The following is a 20,939-nucleotide window of genomic DNA, read 5'->3' as shown; positions in this document are numbered from 1 at the left end:
ATATTGCTCAAGAAAGCAGGGGCGTTATCAGGAAGGTGAAAATGCAATTGGAATTGCAGCTAGCAAGGGATGTGAAGGATAACAAGAAAAGTTTCTACAGGCGTGTTAGCAATACGAGAGTAATCAGAGAGGGTGTGGGACCCCTACTGGATAAGGGAGGTAACCTAGTGACAGATGATGTGGGAAAAGCTGAAGTACTCAATGCTTTCTTTGCCTCTGTCTTCACAGACAAGGTCAGCTCCCAGACCAATGCACTAAGCAATGCAGTATGGGAAGGAGGTGGATAGCCCTTGATGCGGAAAGAACAAGTTAGGAACTATTTGAAAAGCTAAACATACACAAATCCATGGGCCCAGGTTTAATCCATCCAAGGGTACTGAGGGAGTTGGCAAATGTCATTGTGGAGCCTTTGGCCATTATCTTTGAAAACGTATGGAGATCGGGAGAGATCCCAGATGACTGGAAAAAGGCAAATGTAGTGCCCATCTTTAAAAAAAGGATGAAGGACAATCCAGGGAACTACAGACCAGTCAGCCTTACTTCAGTCCCTGGAAAAACCATGGAGGGGATTCTCAAGGAATAAATTATGAAGTACTTGGAAGAGGGGAAAGTGATCAGGAATAGTCAACATGGATTCCCGAAGGGCGAGTCATGCCTGACCAATCTGATTAGCTTCTCTGATGAGGTAATTGGCTCTGTGGATATGGGGAAGTCAGTGGATGATCATACCTTGACCTTAGTAAAGCTCTCCCATAATATTCTTGCCTGCAAGTTAAGGGAATATGGATTGTATAAATGGACTGTAAGGTAGATAGAAAGCTGGCTAGACTGTAGGACCCAGCGGGTAGTGGATCAACAGCTCGATGTCAGGTTGGCGGTTGGTTTCTAGTGGAGTGCCCCAAGGATCTGTTCTAGGACCGGTTTTGTTCAACATCTTTATTAATGACCTGGATGAGGGGATGGATTGCACCCTCACCAAGTTTGCAGATGACACTAAGCTAGGGGGAGACGTAGATATGCTGGCGGGCAGGGATACGGTCCAGAGTGACCAGGACAGATTAGAGGATTGGGCCAAAAGAAATCTGATGAGGTTCAACAAGGACAAGTGGGACGAAAGAATCCCAAGTATTGTTACAGTCTGGGGACCGAATGGCTAAGTAGCAGTTCTGCAGAAAAGGACCTGGGGATTACAGTGGATGAGAAACTGGATATGAGTCAATAGTGCGCTTGTAGCCAAGAAAGCTAATAGCATATTAGGGTGCTTTAGGAGGAGCATTTCCAGCAGATCCAGAGAAGTGATTATTCCCATTTATTCAGCTCTTGTGAAGCTACATCTGGAGTATTGTGTCCAGTTCTGGGGCCCCCACTATAGAAAGGCTGTGGACGCATTGGAGAGGATCCAGCGGAGGGTGACCAAAATGATTAGGGGTCAGGAGTGCATGACTAATGAGGAGAGACTGAAGGATTTGGGTTTGTTTAGTCTGCAGAAGAGAAGAGTGAGGGGGGATTTGATAGCAGCCTTCAACTTCCTGAAGGGAGGTTGCAAAGAGGATGGAGAAAGGCCGTTAACAGTAGTGATGGATGGCAGAACAAGGAGCAATAGTCTCAAGTTACAGTGGGAGAGGTGTAGGTTGGATATTAGGAAAAACTTTTTCACTAGGAGGTGGTGAAGCACTGGAATGGGTTACCTAGGGAAGTGGTGGAATCTCCATCCCTAGAGGTTTTTAACTCTTGGTTTGACAAAGCCCTGGCTGGGTTGATTTAGTTGGGATTGGTCTTGCTTTGGGCAGGGGGCTGGACTTGATGATTTCCTGAGTTTTCTTCCAGCTCTATGATTCTATGATTTGTGCTGAAAAGAGAGAGACACTGGCCTTGCGGATCTGGTCGGTAAAATAGTTTCAGGTAGGTGCAATAACACGACAGGACAGGAAGAAGCAATGAGAAGCATGGCTTAACAAAGCAGTGCTAAAAGGATAAATAAAAAAATGCAAGAACAAGATTGTGCCTTGTTTAATCTACAGAAGACATTTTGAAACAAGGGTGCAAATTATCTGAAAGAACATTTACTCCTTTCTACAGTTTCTACATTGATGCCAAAGAAGATTTCATCAGAAACATCTCAGGCCCCTGATGCTGTCTGCTCTGTTCATATCTCTATTTGTCTATGCATTGTTCCTGAACTGAAATCCTTTAAATGCTTCTCAGACCAGTCTCACCCAGACTATGGGGAAGTAGTGTGTATGTCTGGAAAGCTTACAGCCAAGGATGCAATCCAGAATTGCTCCTACTACTCCAAAAAGATTCCCACTTCATACCATTACATCTCATATCACATGCCATTTATCCTATTTGATGAACTCAGAGGAGGACATTCTTCCTCAACCCAGCACCTTTACAAAGTCCTGCAATGGGGGGGAAAATGTGCTCGGAATGATCATAGAATAATAGGACTGGAAGGGACCTCGAGAGGTCATCGAGTCCAGCCCCCCGCCCTCAAGGCAGGACCAAGCTCCGTCTACATGATATGGGGATCCGTTGTTACAGGAGCATGACATGTTCCCATGTGCCTGTACAGTATGATTTGAGAGGACTATGATCAAGTGATGGCACCCAGGAATATGAAGATTTCACATGAAGCCTGGCTCTTTTTTTCAATCAATCAATGTTTATGGCTGTCTTCTTCATAGAGAGAACTACTTTCTATTCAGATCTGTCCCTGCCTGTGTCTTCAAAGTTATATCTATGCTGCATGAGGTACAATTCTGCTTAAGGAGGACTGAAGTGTTTTTACTTAGATTTGCCAATCCCCACGCTTTCAGAGTTTTATTACAGCCCATTCTGACAATATGATCTGTCCATCTAAGCTAGGCTTTGATGGTCATTGCCTCAATAATTGTTGCTTTTGCTCATTCAGGCATGTCGATTGTTGAGACTCTGTCTCACCAGTGGACCTTTGGAAAAGAGCTGAGACAGCATATGTGAAAATGTTTCAAGTTGTTTAGTGTGTCTAGGGTAAATTGTCCATCTTTCACACCCATTTTAAATAGGCTGCTGTTACCACTGCATTATATATCCTCAGTTTTGTTAACTGTTTGATGGTGCATTGATTGAGTATCCTCTGGAAAAAAAGTCTTTCAAAGGCCTGCTTGCCTTTCATATTAATCTGGTATTTTATGAACCAGGGAACAGTCATTGAGATGGTATTGCCAAGGTTTATTAATTGTTTGACAATTTTTAGTTGGATACCATGGGGGAGGGGGCAGATATGATGTCCCCTCGTCTGGCAAAATCCCTCATCTGGGACTAGTTAAGTCCCGAAAGTGCCAGACCATGATGTCCAACCTGAAGATGCCCTTTTGAAACTTGTCCATTGTAGAATTCAGAATTGCTATAAAAAAAGAGAACAAAAAGGGCACACAGACTTGCATCACTCCATTAGCTATGGGAAATGGTTTAGAATGGTACCACCTGAGATTTCTTGACCAGTATGCCTTCATGGAATTGGTGTAAATTTGATGGGGCAGACAAACTTTTCTAAAATTTTCCAGAGGCCATTTCTTCTTATGCGTCAAATGCTTTTTTTTAGATCAATGAAGACTGCATATAGATCCATGCTTTTGTTCCTTGCAGCTTTTTCCTGAATCTGTCTCACAATGAAAATCAGGTCCATGTTGCTTTGATCTGTTCTAACTATACATTGAGTCTCTGGATGAAATTTCTCCAATACTATTTTGACTAGCCAACTGAGCAAAATAGGAGCTACTGAAAACTAAGAGATACTCTTGCAGTTACCACTGTCACATTTGTTTTTTTTAATTTGAAATATTTTATTTATGACTGCATCTTAAAATCCTGTAAATTTCCTTGGCTCCCCAGTTATCCCTCTCGATTTCAAATAGACAGTTGATAGTTTGGGGGTCTGCAAATTTAAAGATTTCATCTGGTATATTCTCCTTGCCAGTTGATTTACTTTACTTCACTTCTGTGATAGCTTATTGCACTTCCTAAATGGTAGATGGTATATGAAGAAACTGCACAGGTAAGTGCTAGACAAGTTCCTTTAGCACCCATAGGTTGATAGTAAAGGATAGTAGAGGATGGTTGAGTAGCTCAGTAAAATGGCTGAATTTATCTTCCTTGGATATTGACTTTTTGTCATTTTGCCAAGACTTAAACCCAGCATTCTTTTCATAAAAACATAAAAATAGCTACAAACAGAAGATCCATCTAGCTCAGTATCCTGTCTTACAACAGTGGCCAATGCAAAGTGGCCCAGAGGGAATAAACAGAAGAGGTAATCAAGTGATCCATCCCGTTGCCCATTCCCAGCTTATAGCAAACAGAGGCTAGAAACACTATCCCTGCCCATCCTGGACCTATTCTTCATGAAATTATCTAGTTCTTCTTTTGAACCCTGTTAGGGTATGTCTACACTAGCCACCCTAGTTCGAACTAGGGTGGCTAATGTAGTCATTTGAACTTGCAAATGAAGCCCGGGATCAAAATATCCCAGGCTTTATTTGCATGTTCCTGGGCCCCACCATTTTTAAATGCCTGGTAGTTCAGACTCCCTGCCCACGGCTACACGCAATGAGGAGTAATGGTAGTCCGAATTAGGGGCTTTAGTTTGAATTACCTAGTCCATGCCGCGTGTAGCCCTGGGCAGGGAGTCCAAATTACTGGGCATTTAAAAATTGCGGGCCCGGGAACATGCAAATAAAGCCCGGGATATTTTAATCGCGGGCTTCATTTGTAAGTTCGAATGAGTACATTAACCACCCTAGTTTGGACTAGGGTGGCTACTGTAGAAATACCCTTATAGTCTTAAGACTTCACAATATCCTCTGGCAAGGAGTTCCACAGGCTGCATTGTGTAAAAAACATACTTGCATTTGTTTGTTTTAAACCTGCTGCCTATTAATTTCATTTGGTGACCCCATGGTTTTGTATTATGAGAGGGAATAAATAACCTTTATTTACTTTCTGCAGATGAATTATGTTTTTATAGACCTCTATTATATTTCCCTTTGTCATCTCTTTTCCAATCTGAAAAGTCATAGTCTTATTAATCTCTCCTCATACAGAAGCCATTCCATACATCATTTGTTGCCATCTTCTGAGCCTTTCCAATTTCAGTATATCTTTTTTTGGATAGGGTGATCACATCTGAATGCAGTATTCAAGATGTGGTGTTGTAACATTTTGTACCATGGGAGAGCATTCTGTACCCCCACATAGTGTATTCCCCATTTTTATGTGATCCTGCAGTCAAAGCATGCCATGGTACTGGGGAAAGGTTATGAATGGCAGAAACCCACTGCTCTATCTAAATACATATTTCTTTAGTGCATATGAAGTTAGGAGAATTGCGTTGTATGGTTGTCACTAAAACATGCAGTAAGTTGAGAAGCCAGCCAGATCACAGAATCAGTATACTGGAAGGGACCCTGAGAGGTCATTAAGTTCAGTGCCCTGCCTTCATGGCAGGACCAAGCACCATCTAGATCAGGGATGGGGAGCTTAAGGTCTGGGGCCTTTTGTGGGGTTGGAGCACACAAAATCTACTGGTCTGGGCTATCCTAAGCTCTGGTGTGTGAGGGAAATGTGGAAAGTGTCTTTTTCCTCAGTCAGGAGCTTTATCAGTGAGAGGTTTTTTTCTGCAGCCCCCAACTGACTTTTCTGTGGAATAACAGCCCCCGACCTAAAAAAGTTTCCTCATCCCTGATCTAGACCATCCCTGATAGATGCCTATCTAACTTGCTCGTAAATCTCTCCAATGATGGAGATTCCACAATCTTTCTAGGCAACTCATTCCAGTGTTTAACTGCCATGACTGTTAGGAAGATTTTTCTAATATCCAACCTAAACCTCCCTTCCTGCAATTTAAGTTCATTGCTTCTTCTCCTATCACCAGAGGCCAAGGAGAACAATTTTTCTCCCTCCTCCTTGTAACATCCTTTTAGATACTTGAAAAATACTCCAGAGGCAACAGGTAAGGAAAATAACCAACACGCAGTCAGGGCGACAAAAATCCCATCAACAGCCATTGTCCAGCAAGCAGGGTTGCCAGGTGTTTGGTTTTGAACTGGACAGTCCAGTATTTCAGCTTTCTGTTCGGGAAACAAATTGAGAAAATATAAGTGAGAAAATAGAAATGTCTGTATTTTCTAAATAAGATGTAATATTGATTGTGATGTAATGTCAAGTGTGCCCGGTATTTTTGTTGAAACCATCTGGCAACCCTACCAGCAAGGGGACTACAATGCTATGACTCACCTGCATGAGGTCACCAGGGATCTTAGTGATGCCCCCCCAGACATGCCTTTGCTTGTGCTCTCCATGCACATGGGATTGAGGGTATAAAACAGAACACACTACCACATGCTGAAACTTTCTCCTGCTCCCACCTATGCTGCAAACAACAAGGACACTGGAAGACTAAAGACTCCAGAGAGGAGACTGGTCCAAGTTTAAAGCCTGTATATAAAGGGCAGAAATATTCAGTGGGGTAGGAAAAACTGCTTAATCTAGTTATTGCCCAGTCTAATAGGGTTAAGAGTTTAGATTGTGTGCGTATATATTTTTTGTAACTACTTTGACTTTTTGCCTATCATGCATAGTTACTGAGAAGGCAATAAATTGTGTTACTGTTCATCTTTACCAGTGATTTTGCCTGAAATGTCTGGTACAGTTTCTCAGGAGCTTTACAAAAGCAGGTGTATATCCACTTTCCATTGATGAAATAATGAATTAATTAATACATTAGATGGTGTATTCCTGAGGTACAATACTGGGAGCAGGAGGATGGGGGCAGAATTTAGCTGTTGCTTTATTCTGAGAGATTTATGAGTGGCCTGGGAGCATTCATGCAATCTAGCATCTGGGTGTGGGGCTTCACATATAGTTGTGCTAAATAATGACAGAACGGGAAGGGGTTGGCTGCTTGTCACTAGCAAAGCATTGCAAGAGACAGCCCAGGCTGGAAAGTTCCCAGGGGACACCCTAAAAATCCTGTGAGAGGTGTTCCATGGATTTATGTAGAGTCAATATGATATTTTGTATCTTACTAGCTACCCCTTTCTTAATGATTCCCAACATGCAGCTTGAGCATCTTTTCAATTTCATTGTCACTTTCATCAAACCAATCCTGGGGCCAACTTTCCTTTTATACCTAGAGTGTCTTCTTGGGCTTGAAGAAAGATCAATTTGCATTAGGGATGTTAAAATTTGTTTAATTAAGTAACCATATAACCGCTGTAAATTTCAGTGGTTACACAGTTACATGGAGGGTGGCAGCAGGACTTATCAGGAGGAGTCTTTTTTAACCTCTTTGAACCATAATTAAAAAAAAAATCCCATAGAAAACCTCCAAGATCCAAAGAAAGTCACCTCTATGTGTCTCTTGAGTTATGGTCTCTTAAAATTCAAATAACAATGATCAGTGGAGCACAAATGTATGTAAGTTTAGAATAACTCCCAGTTTATTAGTTTTGCCTTGCCATAATGTTGAGTAAAAGGTATATATTAATACCAAATATAAAAATCTCAGTTACTTAGCTGGTCTGAAAAAACAAGCCTCCTTGTTTTAATACTAGCAAGCTCTCATATAGAACTTTTCATTGGTAGCTCTTGACATGTTTTCCTGGGAAGGTCTGTGTCATTATTGCAAATTTAAAAAAGGGAACCTGAGCCCTAAGCTATGTCTACACTGCAGAAAAGCTCTGCCGCATCCAAGGAACATGTCCACTTTTTTGGAACAATTTCCAAAAAAGCAGGTGCATTCTTTTGCCATCCCTGTAATCTTCATTTTACAAGGAAGAAGGGATGTGCCTAAAGAAGAGGATTATCTGAAATTTGGCCCCGTGTAGATGGTCCAAATTTCGGAAAAGCCTCTTCTGAAAGAAAAACGGAAAAAGAAACACAAAATGCAATTCACAATTTGCATATCTTTCCCGACTTTTCTTTGCAGTCTAGACATAGCCCTAGAAAGGAAGTGACTTGCCCAAGGTCACCTAGCAGACCAGTGGCAGAACAAGAATATAGCCTGCATCTCCTGAGTCCCAAACCAGTGTTCTATCCATTTACCATATAACCCCTCTTACATTCCTCTTCTGAAAGAGGAATGTAAATGAGCCTGATCAAAAATGGAAATGAAGCGCAGATTTACAAATCTCGCATTTCATTTGCATAATCACATGAGAGTGCTTTTTCGATAAAGGGTTTTTCGAAAAAGAAACCGGAGTCTAGAGAGAAGATGCAAGAACCTGAAAAAATGTGTATGGGTTCTTTTGAAAAAGGGGACACAACAATACCATTTCTGAATCAAAGGGTTTTTCGAAAAAGTGCTTTCACACAATTATGCAAATGAAGCGTGAGATTTGTAAATCTGCGCTTCATTTGCATTTTCGATCGGGCTCATTTACATTCCTCTTTCGGAAGAGGAATGTAGTTTAGACTTGCCCTTAGTAAAGCAAACACTTTGTCCTATGTGAGCCAGCATATTTGGGGCTGAGGAAAGCCAAAGAAGTATGGCTTTTGTTTTCAAACAGATAATTCTTTTGCCTTAGAGAGCCAAGCAATTAATATAGGATCCCTTTCTGTAGCCCACTTTCCTCTGAATGAACTGTTATACACACAAGTGGAAAGAGTAAATGATTTAACGGGCTCACGCAGTGGTGACTATTATAAAGTCAACATTCACTAGCAGCTACCACACCACAGTATTCAAAATACCGCAGATATTTCCTCTTCCAAATATAGAGGAATAACTGCAGTATCTATTAGGCAACTAAAAAAACGAGTGCCCCTGTGCTACTCAAGACTAAAGTACTGATGTAATACAGGCAAAATACTAACTAGGGCTGGCTGAAGTGTTTGTGGAAACTTTTTTAGTGGAAAATTGGGTTTTTGACTAAACTAAATTTTGTGGGGAAAGAGAAGTTGCTTTCCACAGAAATGTGTGACTGTTCATAAAAATAAAATGAAATTAATACCTGAAAAAGTAATCTTTTGTCCAGAAAATTCCCCCCTCCTCAAAAAAAATTTAAATTCAGAAATGATGCCACAGTTCCTCATACCCCTATTCTTCTTTTTGGGCCTGGTTATCCATTGAGATTACATCTCCCATGATGCATTGCAGCAACTTAGCAACAAGGAGACCATGGTGCATCATGGGAAATTTAGTCCGGCCAGGTAGCCCCATCCACAGTGTAGAATGATGCTTTATAACCCCAGACTTCAGCTCATGTGAGGCACAAAAATACCATTTCTGAATCAAAGTTTTTAAAGGAAAAATTACGGGTGGTATTTTTTTCTGAAATTGTAATTTTCTGTAGAAACTTTTGAAAAGGCAACTTTTTCCCAGCCCAGACAGACTTTGCTGAAGTAGCAATAGCTACCTTTAATGGAAAGAACCAACGTGTAGAACTATGAGCTAACCCATGGGTGGCCAATAATTTCAGAAGTGGCTGCGGGCCAACCCGGAAAGGGTGGGGCCTCGGGCAGAAGGGGCGGGCTTGAGAACTACCGTGCTGGGTAAGGTAATCTTATTTTCTGAACCAGCTGCAGCTAGTAAGAACAGTTTAATGAAATTATGAAACAGATTAAGCATTTTAACTTTCTCGTGTTAGTTTATCAAATTTCATTTTAAATAAAGTAAAATATTATGTCCAACACAAAAGGTTTCCATGTATTATTTATGGGATGGATGAGGAATCCTTTTCAGGTCTGGGATCACTGACCCACAAAAAAATCAGTTGGGGACCACACAAATGAGAAGCAAAATCTCCTCCAAAACCCCCCAACACTCACTAATGTGGCCCCAATTGAGACACCTCACTCCTCTGGTGCCCCGGCCTCACGGGGTAAGAGGAAGGGAAGAGGGAAATTGAGGTTCAGGGCTTCCTATAGACCAGATTTACTTATTTTTTCGGCCCTCCTTAGGCTCTGGGGTAGGGACAAAAATGAGGGGTACGGTGTGCGAGACAGGGCTGCCAGCAAGTAGGATAAGGATGGGGTGCAGGATCTGTGAGGGAGCTGGGGTGCAGAAGCAGGTTGGGAGTAGGGTGTCTGGCCAGGTGGAGGGAGCAGGACAAGGGAGGGTGCAGTGTGTGTCTAGGAGAGAAGATGCAAGAACAAGGGAGGGTGTCGGAGAAGGTGAGAGTGCTGGGTCTTGGAGGAGAAGGTAGTGATGGGATTGGGATGAGGGTAAGGGGGTCTGGGCATGAGGGGAAACCTTACTCGGCTTTGTGCTCCCTTGCAACAACAACTGCAGCCACACTGTCCCAGCTGCCCCGGAGTGAGGTCCTGCTGCCGCGGCCATGCAGTCCTGGAGACCAGAAACACCACTGCCACAGCCATATGATCAGGGGCTGGGCCAAGGCCATAGGCCACCCGAGAGGCTGGAGGTGCTGCTGCTACAGCCACACAGTTGGCCCCAAGGCCACAGGCTGCCCTGGAGGCACTGCATCCACAGGCCGCCCCAGTGGTGTCACTACAATAGCTTGGGGCCAGCCTCGAAGGCACTGCAGCAACATGGCCTTAGGCCGTTCCGGAGGTGAGGTGGTGACGCCACTATCGTGGCCAGGAGCCACCCCCAGAAGCAGCCACGGCAGCAGCACTGCCAGTCTCCAGGTCCAGCCCCAGATCTGTGGCCCTGTTGAGAAGCCTCAGACCCAGCACTACCTCCTCTCCAGCAGCAGCACAGGGGGTGGACAGGTGGGGCTAAGCTCCTTTCCACCCTCAGTGGGGCCTGTAATTAGGGGATGGGGCCTGTAATTGCCTCTCGGCCCAGATCAAAGCCCAAGGCGGGTCAGATCTAGCCTGCTGAGAGGTTTTTGCCCGTTCCTGGGCTAACTAATGGTCAATGACATGCAGGCAAGGAGAAAGGGGCTTCTTGGGTTCTGTACCCAGCACAAAGCTGCAGCACTTGGCAGATAACCATTCTGTTTTTAGAACACTCTAAAAGGTCAGTCAGATTCCCCAGAAACATATTACAGCAGTCAGAAATGCTACCTGGCAACCAGTTGGTCAGTCCTGCTTTATATCCTGTCCAGTCATTATGTGGGTCTTGTGTTGGATGAAATACGGCAACTTCATTTCTGCCCACCAGCTGGCAATACAGGGAGGGTATTAACCTTTAAATCAGTGTCTGTGGGGAAAGGTGGGAGTAAAAGGCTTCCCTTCGTGTGAAATAGTTGTAAATTATGGGGCGATAATAAGAATCAGCTCTTTGGCAGTGTTCACCAATATAAAATGCCACTTCCCCATGAGCTGCAACCATTGAGCAAAAGTCTTATTGCACTGGGCATGATTAAAATTAAATAAGGTGAACATGTCTCTTGTTCCTGGGGGCTTGAGAAAGAAAATAACCCCCCTTGCTACTCAAGCCAGGCCTCCTGGCCAAAAGTAATTAGAATTATTGGCCATCTAACAACTGACTCTTTCATTCCCTCCCCAAACACTAAACAAAAGCAACAGTGTGGCAGAAACTTGGAGTCTCCCCAGAGAGCTTCACTCTGGCTGAATGGACTCAACCTGGGCTGGCACTGCAGATGACTCCAGTGCCAGATGATGCCGGGTGCCAAGCCTGTCCCGTGTCATTTTATCATTGGCAAGGCAGAGCCTGCTACTTCTAGCTGAGCAACAGTGGCAGCTTAAGAAAAGGGGATGAGGTGGGGAAAGCATAACACAGCTAATCTTCCACTTGCTCCAATATCAGAGCAGCAGGTGGAGTGGAGAGAAAGGGAGGCAGAGGACAAGTTTAGAAAACAGTCTTCAGGTTTATTATTAGTAGCTTCTGTTGAGGTTTCCTCTGCAACAGCACATTCCAGTCAGAGCAAGTGTAATTCCTCTGAGAACTAATCCTGTTTCTGAATGTCCTGCCTCATCAGAGAGCCTCCTAGAGTGGTCTCTTACCTGTGCACTAACTGGATGCTCTCAGGGACAGTATCTGCCATTATGGGCTGTACAGGACATTGCCATAATTTCTGTAAAAAACCACCTTGTCCTTAATTTTGAACTTTGGTATGCTCTGGGTAATGCATAGCTGCTGGAACTATGGGTTCTGGGGGTACAGCTTGTAGTGGTCTCCATCATAGAAAGTGTTTATGGTCAGGTCCAATGGCTCTCAGCCCCCCTGCTGTAATTCGGTGGCCAGCTTCATTATAGAAGATAGATCTAAACTGATACCCCAGATCAAATCCTTATAACCATGTAGCAGGCACTTCTCCACATAATGGGCTCAGGAAGGACTCTGAAATTCAAAACCACCTTTTTAATCAATCTAGATTTGACCTTTCCCCAAACACTGTAGTGTGGGCATGTTCCTTCTTATTTTCCCATCCTTGATTTGGAGTCAGTCCCCCTCTCTCTTAAATTTGACTGATAAACATTTCCCGGAGAGAGAACCAAAAAGGGGGCTAATTTAGGCCATAGAAAATTAGAAGTAAGTTTGGTGGTCTCATTCTGAGGCAAATTTCTGATGTGCTTAATGGCTATCACATAATTTTACTCCTCATCCGCATATACCAATATAGGTGAATAGCACTGGAAAGCTCTTATCAAAATAAGCCCCAGATTAATATCCTGGAGGTGCATAGACAGAACAGGAAGAAAAAAAATCTTACAGAGCATCTGCCAGTACTATATAAATTGGCTTAATCAGCACTGTGAGACCTCACTTTCACAAGCATCATGTTTCACTCATGCATACGAGTTTGACAAGAAATCAGCATATGCTCAAAATAGCCTATCCCCTGAAAGACAGGGAGGAAGAGCTGCACATGAGTACAGATAAGCAAGATAGGAAATGGCTTTAAAAATACAAATCTACAGCCTAACTTAAAGAAGGCAATTTTCCCGGAAACCACATCAATGCAAAGATGCAGGAGTCAAGCTATCTGGGACAATTATTTCCTGCAACTTTAGTTCAGTAAGCATGATGAGATACGCTCACAATAACTATATTTTAAAGAAATTAAAATTTTGTAATTCATGTGTTAGCATCCAGCTAATTTCCCATTTTAAAAACATCCTGGTTGGAAAAGCCAATTAAAACACAGTCTGCCTCTTACCATCAGAACCATATCTGTTGCAACTGTATCTTTAAATATAGGGTTGCCTTTCAAAACAGGCTTAGTGTTTTCAAGTGGTCTGAAAGCCAAATCCATGGTTTACAACCCTCATCCATTCGTGCTGATTATTATATTACACCTGAAGAAGTTCCACTGAAATTATTGGTAGTACTTAAGGAGTAACATTCTACTCAAAATGAGAGAGTACTGTATTGGAATGTGGCCCAATATGAGCTGTAACTGCTATTATAGCAAGGGAAACAATTACTAAAAAACCTGGCAAGAGCTTAAAAATAAAAAAAAACATATGTAGACTGTAGTATTTTTCTATTGTATACAAACTATTTAAGAGCAGGCAAAACTGTGAAGTCTAACTTTTGTATTAATTGGGGTCCTTTAAGATGGACTATGTCTAGATATGTGTCTAACTCTTAAAGTGTTGCAAGATTTAGTTTGCTAAGCAATACAAAATAACAGCTGGATTCTGAAGAAGGGAATGTCCATTTATAGCAGAGAAGATTATGTTTAAACCTAATCACCTTGTGTATATCTGTTTAAATGTAGTGTGGCTGTAGAATATACTTTGAATCTATTCAGCATATCCAGGGACTCACCCTCCAATAGGAACACAATAAAAGTAAGTCTTATCACAAATTCTTGAATATTATCAAAAGCTCTTTGAAAATTTTGCAATCTTAAGGAGACATTTTACACACACACACACACACACACACACACACACACACACACACACACACACAGTTAAAAACATTAAAATGTTTCAAAGTCTATACAACTGTAATTTGGCCCCCTTTGCCATATGCATGGTAATGATACAATTTTTAATTACATGAGCATATGACTTTTTTAACTATATTGTCAAGATAGCCTTGCTCTGATGAGGAATCAGAGATGTGCAGTAATGGAAACTGTCTCCAGGACCCTGGCTTTGTTTGTTACAGAAACTGGAAGGTATATCATCATGAATTAGGCAGAGAATTTCAAGGGAAGAAGAAAAAAGACAGTTTCTTATTTAAGATAGTTGAATGCTGCTCTGGAAATCTGAATTCTGTTGTTGCAGAGGATCTGTACAAGGAATACAATTTGTTGGACTTTTTTTGTCACAACCAAAATACCTTGCAAAAAAAGCTAGATTTCAGATAAGTTTATTTGGATAAGGGAGGAAATCATACCAAAATTTTGTTTCATTTTCAATTTGTTAAGAACAAAAAGAAGTTTCTGAACAAAGAGATTTTGAGGAAAAGCAGAAATAAGACTAGATTTTTCAATTTCAATATGCAGCAAAAGAAAAAACATTCTTCTGCAGGGCATAGAATATTAAACCCACTCCAGGAAGAATATGCTACTTGTTATAGGATAACACTGATATGCCTCCCACTTGATAGAGGAGGCATGAGTCAAAGGTTTGATGACCTATATAGAGCTATTTAATTTAATCCCTATTTTACTAATTAATTTGGGATTTTGAGGAGTTCATAAAAATCTTAGTTCATAAGACAACATCTCAAAATTACAGTGTGTCCAGACCATAAATTGCAATATGCTGTCCTTCATTGTTTTTTTCTTATCACTCAAACCACTGCAAATTAGTGCGCTGAAGGCATCAGAATGTGAAGGCATATTGACTTGCTTGTCATCAATATTACTTTTATTGTGGCTTCCTCCCCCATCAAGGAAAAATGGTTTGTATAACTGATCATTTATATGGGGATTCATAAAGTTGAGGTTCTATTGTAGCTTCCTATAACTGTTACAGGCCCATCCAAAGAGCAGCCAGGCATGTGGCACTCTGAAATGTTCTGAAGTTCATTCTGACTTTGGTGTCCCTTCGGATACTTATCATTCCTAAACAGTCATCCACCTGCTTGTTGTACAACATTAATCTAAGAACAGAAAAAAGATAATAGAGCAGAGAAAGAAAAATAAACACTGATAGAGGTGACTTGGGTTTGCTTTAGTTCTCAGATAACTCAAAAAATTTTAATGGTTGGTTAAAGCAGGGACCTGGGAACTAGAAATCCTGAATTCATCTTGGTATAAGGTCTTCCTCCAGAAGATTAAATGACACAATGTGGTCCTTAATCTCTGTTCCCCAATTTTCCCTATCTTTAAAATGAGTATACTGAGATATACTTACCTCATAGGAAATGTTAGAATTAAATGTTTTCATAACATTTTGAGACTCTTGGATAAAAGGTGACAGAGAAGGGGGAAACTATTATTTAATGTAAGTAACTTTATCATGATTACAGGCAGTCCATGGGTTACGCGGATCGGACATACGTCGGATCCGTACTTATGAACGGGGCTTTTCTCGCCCCGGAGGACGCGGGCGGCGGGACCGCCCAGACGCGCTGCGGTCCCGCCGCCCATGTCCTCCGGGTCGAGAAAAGCTGCTCCGCGTCTCCCTGGTCTGCTGGGGGGCCCCCCAGCTGCTATAGAGGGAGTCCCAGCAGACCAGGGAGACGCGGAGCAAAGCCGCAGAGGACCCGGGTGGTGAGACCGTCCAGACGCACCACGGTCCTGCCGCCCAGGTCCTCTGTGTCTTTGCCCCATGTCTCCCTGGTCTGCTGGGGGGGTCGCAGGTAGTGCGCCTCCCCCCCACAGCAGACCAGGCTTTTCTCGCGGACGCCTGGGGCAGAGCAGCTGGGGCACTGCCGGTTGGTCCCACAGCGCCGCTCCTCGGCACTACTGGACCAACCCGGCAGCACCCCAGCTGCTCTGCCCCAGGCGTCTTGATTCAGCCGCTGCTGAAACTGACCAGCAGCGGCTGAATCAGGACGCCTGGGGCAGAGCAGCTGGGGTGCTGCCGAGGAGCGGCGCTACTGGACCAACCCAGCAGCACCCCAGCTGCTCTGCCCCAGGCGCCCCCAAGTCAGCCGCTGCTGAAACTGACCAGCGGCTGACTACAGGAAGCCCGAGGCAGAGTTGCTCTGCCCTGGGCTTCCTGGAATTAGCTGCTGATCAGTATCAGCAGCAGCTGACTTGGGGACACCTGGGTAGAGCAGCTGGGGTGCAGCCACCGGGTTGGTCCCCGCAGCGCTGAGGTGCGGCGCTGCGGGGACCTACCCGGCAGCACCCCAGCTGTTCTGTCCCAGGCGTCCAGATTCAGCTGCTGTTGAAACTGATCAGCGGCTGATTCCAGGAAGCCCGGGGCAGAGAAACTCTGCCTCGGGCTTTCTGTAGTCTGCCGCTGGTCAGTTTCAGCAGCGGCTGAATCTGGACGCCAGTCCTGACTTACGTACAAATTCAACTTAAGAACAAACCTACAGTCCCTATCTTGTACATAACCCGGGGACTGCCTGTAATGTCGCCTTAAAACTTTAGTGACAGTTATAATTAAAATATAGAAACAATATCCATGCTGACAATACTTAGATTGGACACTACTGGGGAGAGGGATTAGTATTTTGTTGTGTGTCTGTGTGGGTGCATAGCACAATGGAGGAGTTCTGATCCAGGATTGGGGGTCAAAATGCATTACTTCAGTTCAAATGAATACTCAAAAAAGCTTCCAATCCCCCCACTTTTTCTTTGAGAAAAAGATAATGGAAAGTAAGTGAAAAGGAAACAAATGTACAAAATTGAAGATATACATGGCACTTGGCATTGGGTTCATACTTATCAGCAGAAGCAAGTCAGAAGTTTAGGTTAAATTTCTGATTCTGATCTTCTTGTGCCCAGGATAGATGAGTACACATGCTAGCTGCTCAGGTATTAAAATGGAGACTGCAATTTAGATATTGGCATAGAAAGTACGCTTATTAAGTTTGCAGATGATACCAAGCTGGGAGGAGTTGTGACTGCTCTGGAGGATAGGGTCATAATTCAAAATGATCTGGACAAATTGGAGAATTGGTCTGAGGTAAACAGGATGAAGTTTAATAAAGACAAACGTAAAGTGCTCCACTTAGGAAGGAACAATCAGTTTCACACATGCAGAATGGGAAGTGACTGTCTAGGAAGGAGTACAGCAGAAAGGGATCTAGATGTTATAGTGGACTACAAGCTGAATATGAGTCAGCAGTGTGATACTGTTGCAAAAAAGCAAACGTGATTCTAGGATGCATTAACAGGTGTGTTGTGAGCAAGACACGAGAAATCATTCTTCCGCTCTACTCTGCACTGGTTAGGCCTTAGTTGGAGTATTGTGTCCAGTTCTGGGCACCGCATTTCAAGAAAGATGTGGAGAAATTGGAGAGAGTCCAGAGAAGAGCAACAAGAATGATTAAAGGTCTAGAGAACATGACCTATGAAGGAAAGCTGAAAGAATTGGGCTTGTTTAGTTTAGAAAAGAGAAGATTGAGGGGGGACATGATAGCCGTTTTCAGGAATCTAAAAGGGTGTCATAAAGAAGAGGGAGAAAACTTGTTCATCTTGGCCTCTGAGGATAGAACAAGAAGCAATGGGCTTAAACTGCAGCAAGGGAGGTTTAGGTTGGACATTAGGAAAAAGTTCCTAACTGTCAGGGTAGTCAAATACGAATAAATTGCCCAGGGAGGTTGTGGAATCCCCATCTCTGGAGATATTTAAGAGTAGGTTAGATAAATGTCTATCAGGGATGGTCTAGACAGTATTTGGTCCTGCCATGAGGGCAGGGGACTGAACTCGATCCTTCCAGTCCTAGTATTCTATGAAAACAGCTGCCAAAAGAATACAAAGCCAAGGCTATCATTTTTTGCAGAAATACCATACTACAATAATATTAGTAAATTATACATAGTATTAAGAAATACATCAGACTGGAATTTAACCATATATTCTTCTGGTGGTCAGTTTATCTAATCAGGTTTGGTTCTGAATTAAATAAAGTTAAAAAAAATCCCTCGTTGTACTTTTCACCATGGCGCACCAGTTATATTTCAGATTTCAAGGCAGGCTCTGTCTGAGAAGTAGGGATGTCAACCAATAAGCCTAGGCTTATCAGTTAATCTTGTCAATTACACACATTTCCTACCCTCCTGCTGGCTTTGTATCAGAGGCAGCAAGAGGTGGGGGATCAGAAGCTTGTGCTGAGGGAAGCCAGCTTAAAAGCAGATTGTGCTTTAGGAATGGGAAGGCTTCCTTAAAGCAGCCTCTGTCTGCTTCAGGCCCAAGCTCCCCACAGACAGAGGCTGCTCTGCCTCTCACAGTGTCAGTTTAAAACCCATCTCCCTGCACAGATAAGCTCCCTGCCATCCCGCCCAGCTGCCTCTGATACAGAAGCAGCAGTGTAGAGTGACAGCAGCCCCTGTCTGTGCGGGTCTGAGCTCCCCATGGACAAAGGCTGCTCCCATGGAGGAGGGGATGGGGAAGGCTGCCACAAAGATGCCTCTGTCCGTGGCAGTCTCGGTTGGCCACAGACAGAGGCTTGTCCCTGGCAGCAGAGCCCCTGTTCTCAGATGTACAAGGTCCCTCTGGACAGAGGCTGCTCTGTGTCTTACGGTACCAGTTTAAAAACCAACTTCTCCGTGCAGACCATGTGCCTGCTGGCCCACGCTGCTGCCTCTAAAGTAGAGGCAGCAGTGTAGGGTGGCAACAGGCCCTGCTGGTGGGTGGGGGGGGGGGAAGGTCTAAGCTCCCTGCAGACAGAGACTGCTCCTACGGTTACCAGGTAGGTTTAGAAAAAATACCGGACACACTTGATGGGGGGAGGGGACTGCCCGGGAGGGGGATGGGGCTGTCTCGGAATGAGGGGTGGGGGCAGCATGGCTGGCCACAGGAGATGGGGGAACGATGGGGGGAGGGGCTGGGGGATGGGGAGGCAGGGGCAGCATGGCTGGCCGGAGGAGATGGGGAGGGGATCGGGGCAGCACGGGCACATGCAGATCCCGGGGCACTGTCAGTCCCATGCACAGTCCTGAGAAGCGCGAATGAGTCCGGCTGCGGCTCCACCACGCGCTCAGGAGCAGGGACAAGGCTTTTCCTCCTCCCCAAGGCAACAGAAGCAGCCAGGACTCCCAGCACCGATTGCACCCCGCCTCCCAGCCACTCCCCCAGCCACTGCCATGCTTCCATCCAGCACCCAGCCAGAAATCCAGGAAATACCGGACACTGCACATGTGCAGTTTTGTCTGGATTTTTTTACTGGACAGAGGGCCCAAAAACTGGACTGTCCAGTAGAATACCGGACACCTGGCAACCCTAACTGCTCCACCTCCCACGGTGCCAGGTGGGAGCTGGTTTGCTAGGGGAGCCAGTTTAAAAATCAGCTTCCTATGCAGACTGGCTGCCTGCTACCTCACGCTGCTGCCTCTGATACACTTCCCGTGGAGCAGCTACTGTCTGTAGCAAGCCTGGGCCCACTGCAGACAGAGGGTGGTCCAGCAGCCCCTGTCCGCGGGGGTCCTAGCTCCATGTAGATAGAGGCTGCTTTGCAGCAGCCCACACTCCCTCCACAGCAGCCTCTGTCTGTGGAGAGCTCAGACCCCTGTGGACAGGAGCTGCTGCCACCCCTACTGCCACCCTGCACTGCTGCCTCCCCTCAAGGACTGGCTCCTGCCTTGTACCCAAGCTGCTTTCTCTGAGACAGACACAACAAGGTGGAATGACAGGGGACTCCTCAGGAGTGGGGCCAGAGTGCACTGGCTGCTGGACCCAACCCCTAGACTACTGAATAGTCATGTTACTGATAAGAATTAATGAGGTTTCACGACTATTCAATTACCCGATATCTAATATCCCTACTGAGAAGTTTAGATCATCAAGAATTTCTTACCTGCAAGTTATGCAGAGAGTAGACAGAAGAACCAGGGCAAAGAAAACTATTCCAGTTATTATTGCCAGCATCATTGTGCTTTCCTTTTCATCCTGCATCACTACATCCAGGACATTAGTTTCTGTGATGTTCTTGTATTCAAAGAGCATTGCAAAGCCCCTCCCACGGTCTGTGGTAGTTATGAGCTCCATAATTACCTCTACCATCTCCAGAGAGGAACTGAAGACCATGGTCTTGTTTAAAGGCAAGTTTGTGCCACAGAATCGAGAGGAAAATGTGATGAGGTCAGAAACATATAATACATCATGGGGACACACATCTGCAGATAACTGCTGGGTGGTGGATCTAATGTTTGGTAAGACAGTTGATACAGTCTGACTCTGTCCACTGTCCTCATCTCTCCTTCTAGCAATGTGGTGGGCAAGCAGGACTTTCCTTTTCAAATCTCTGTTCATCTCTAGACCACTGATATCTTGCTGCACAACAGTGGTACTGCCAGCCACAGTGAATGGCAGTCCATCTGGATGCACCTTTGCTATTTCCCTAGGTTCTTCCATCTGTCTGAACGGTTTTTCTTCATATGTTTGTTTGTATTCTTCTTTTTTGGAGGTAGTTACGGGGAATCCATCATAGTGGCCAGCAAGACTCTTTGGCTGGGCTCCTGAGCTGCTATGTTTCTGGCTCGCCTTTGAGAATTCTGCCAGACCAGAGGTTTGTGTAGTAGCAAGAGCGCTGGGAAGGTCAGAGTTTTCTTCAATAGGAAACATCTCTTTATTGTTTCTTTTAGAAGAAGAAAAAAAGTCATCCCATGGGTCTGGAGCTTCATTTGAGCTCTCAAATACATCAAAGTCAAGAATTTCCAAGATAAGATGGGTCCTAATAGGAATGAAAAACTGCCAAACACAATGTGTCCCTGGGTAGTAGTTATTTGGAAAACCTGGTGATAAAATAAGGCCTCTTTCCATGGATTCCAGTACTGCACCACAGGAATAATATACCTATGAGAGAAGGAGAAATAGACAGACAAATAAAAAGCAAATTGAAATTAAAAATCACGTTTTAAAAAAATTGATGCGTATTAGTGCTGTAAACTAAGGAGATGATACTGCTACATCTACTATCTTAAAAGGACCTATCTTCAATTCATT

The 20,939-nt window shown here is 44.1% G+C and overlaps 1 protein-coding gene across 1 annotated transcript in view; it reads right to left on the bottom strand.

The window, feature by feature from the left end:
• Positions 1–20,939, bottom strand: part of LOC102456507 (uncharacterized) — an 82,711-nt gene that overhangs the window by 21,018 nt on the left and 40,754 nt on the right. The window contains exon 2 of the mRNA XM_006134607.4: positions 19,792–20,789. Coding sequence (XP_006134669.3) covers positions 19,792–20,789 — 998 coding nt within the window. The remainder of the gene's footprint in view (positions 1–19,791; positions 20,790–20,939) is intronic.

The sequence above is a fragment of the Pelodiscus sinensis genome, chromosome 15 (genome assembly GCF_049634645.1).
Source record: "Pelodiscus sinensis isolate JC-2024 chromosome 15, ASM4963464v1, whole genome shotgun sequence".
Lineage (NCBI taxonomy): Eukaryota > Metazoa > Chordata > Testudines > Trionychidae > Pelodiscus > Pelodiscus sinensis.
Note: the sequence above shows the minus strand (reverse complement) of the source record. Positions and strands in the feature narration are given on the sequence as shown.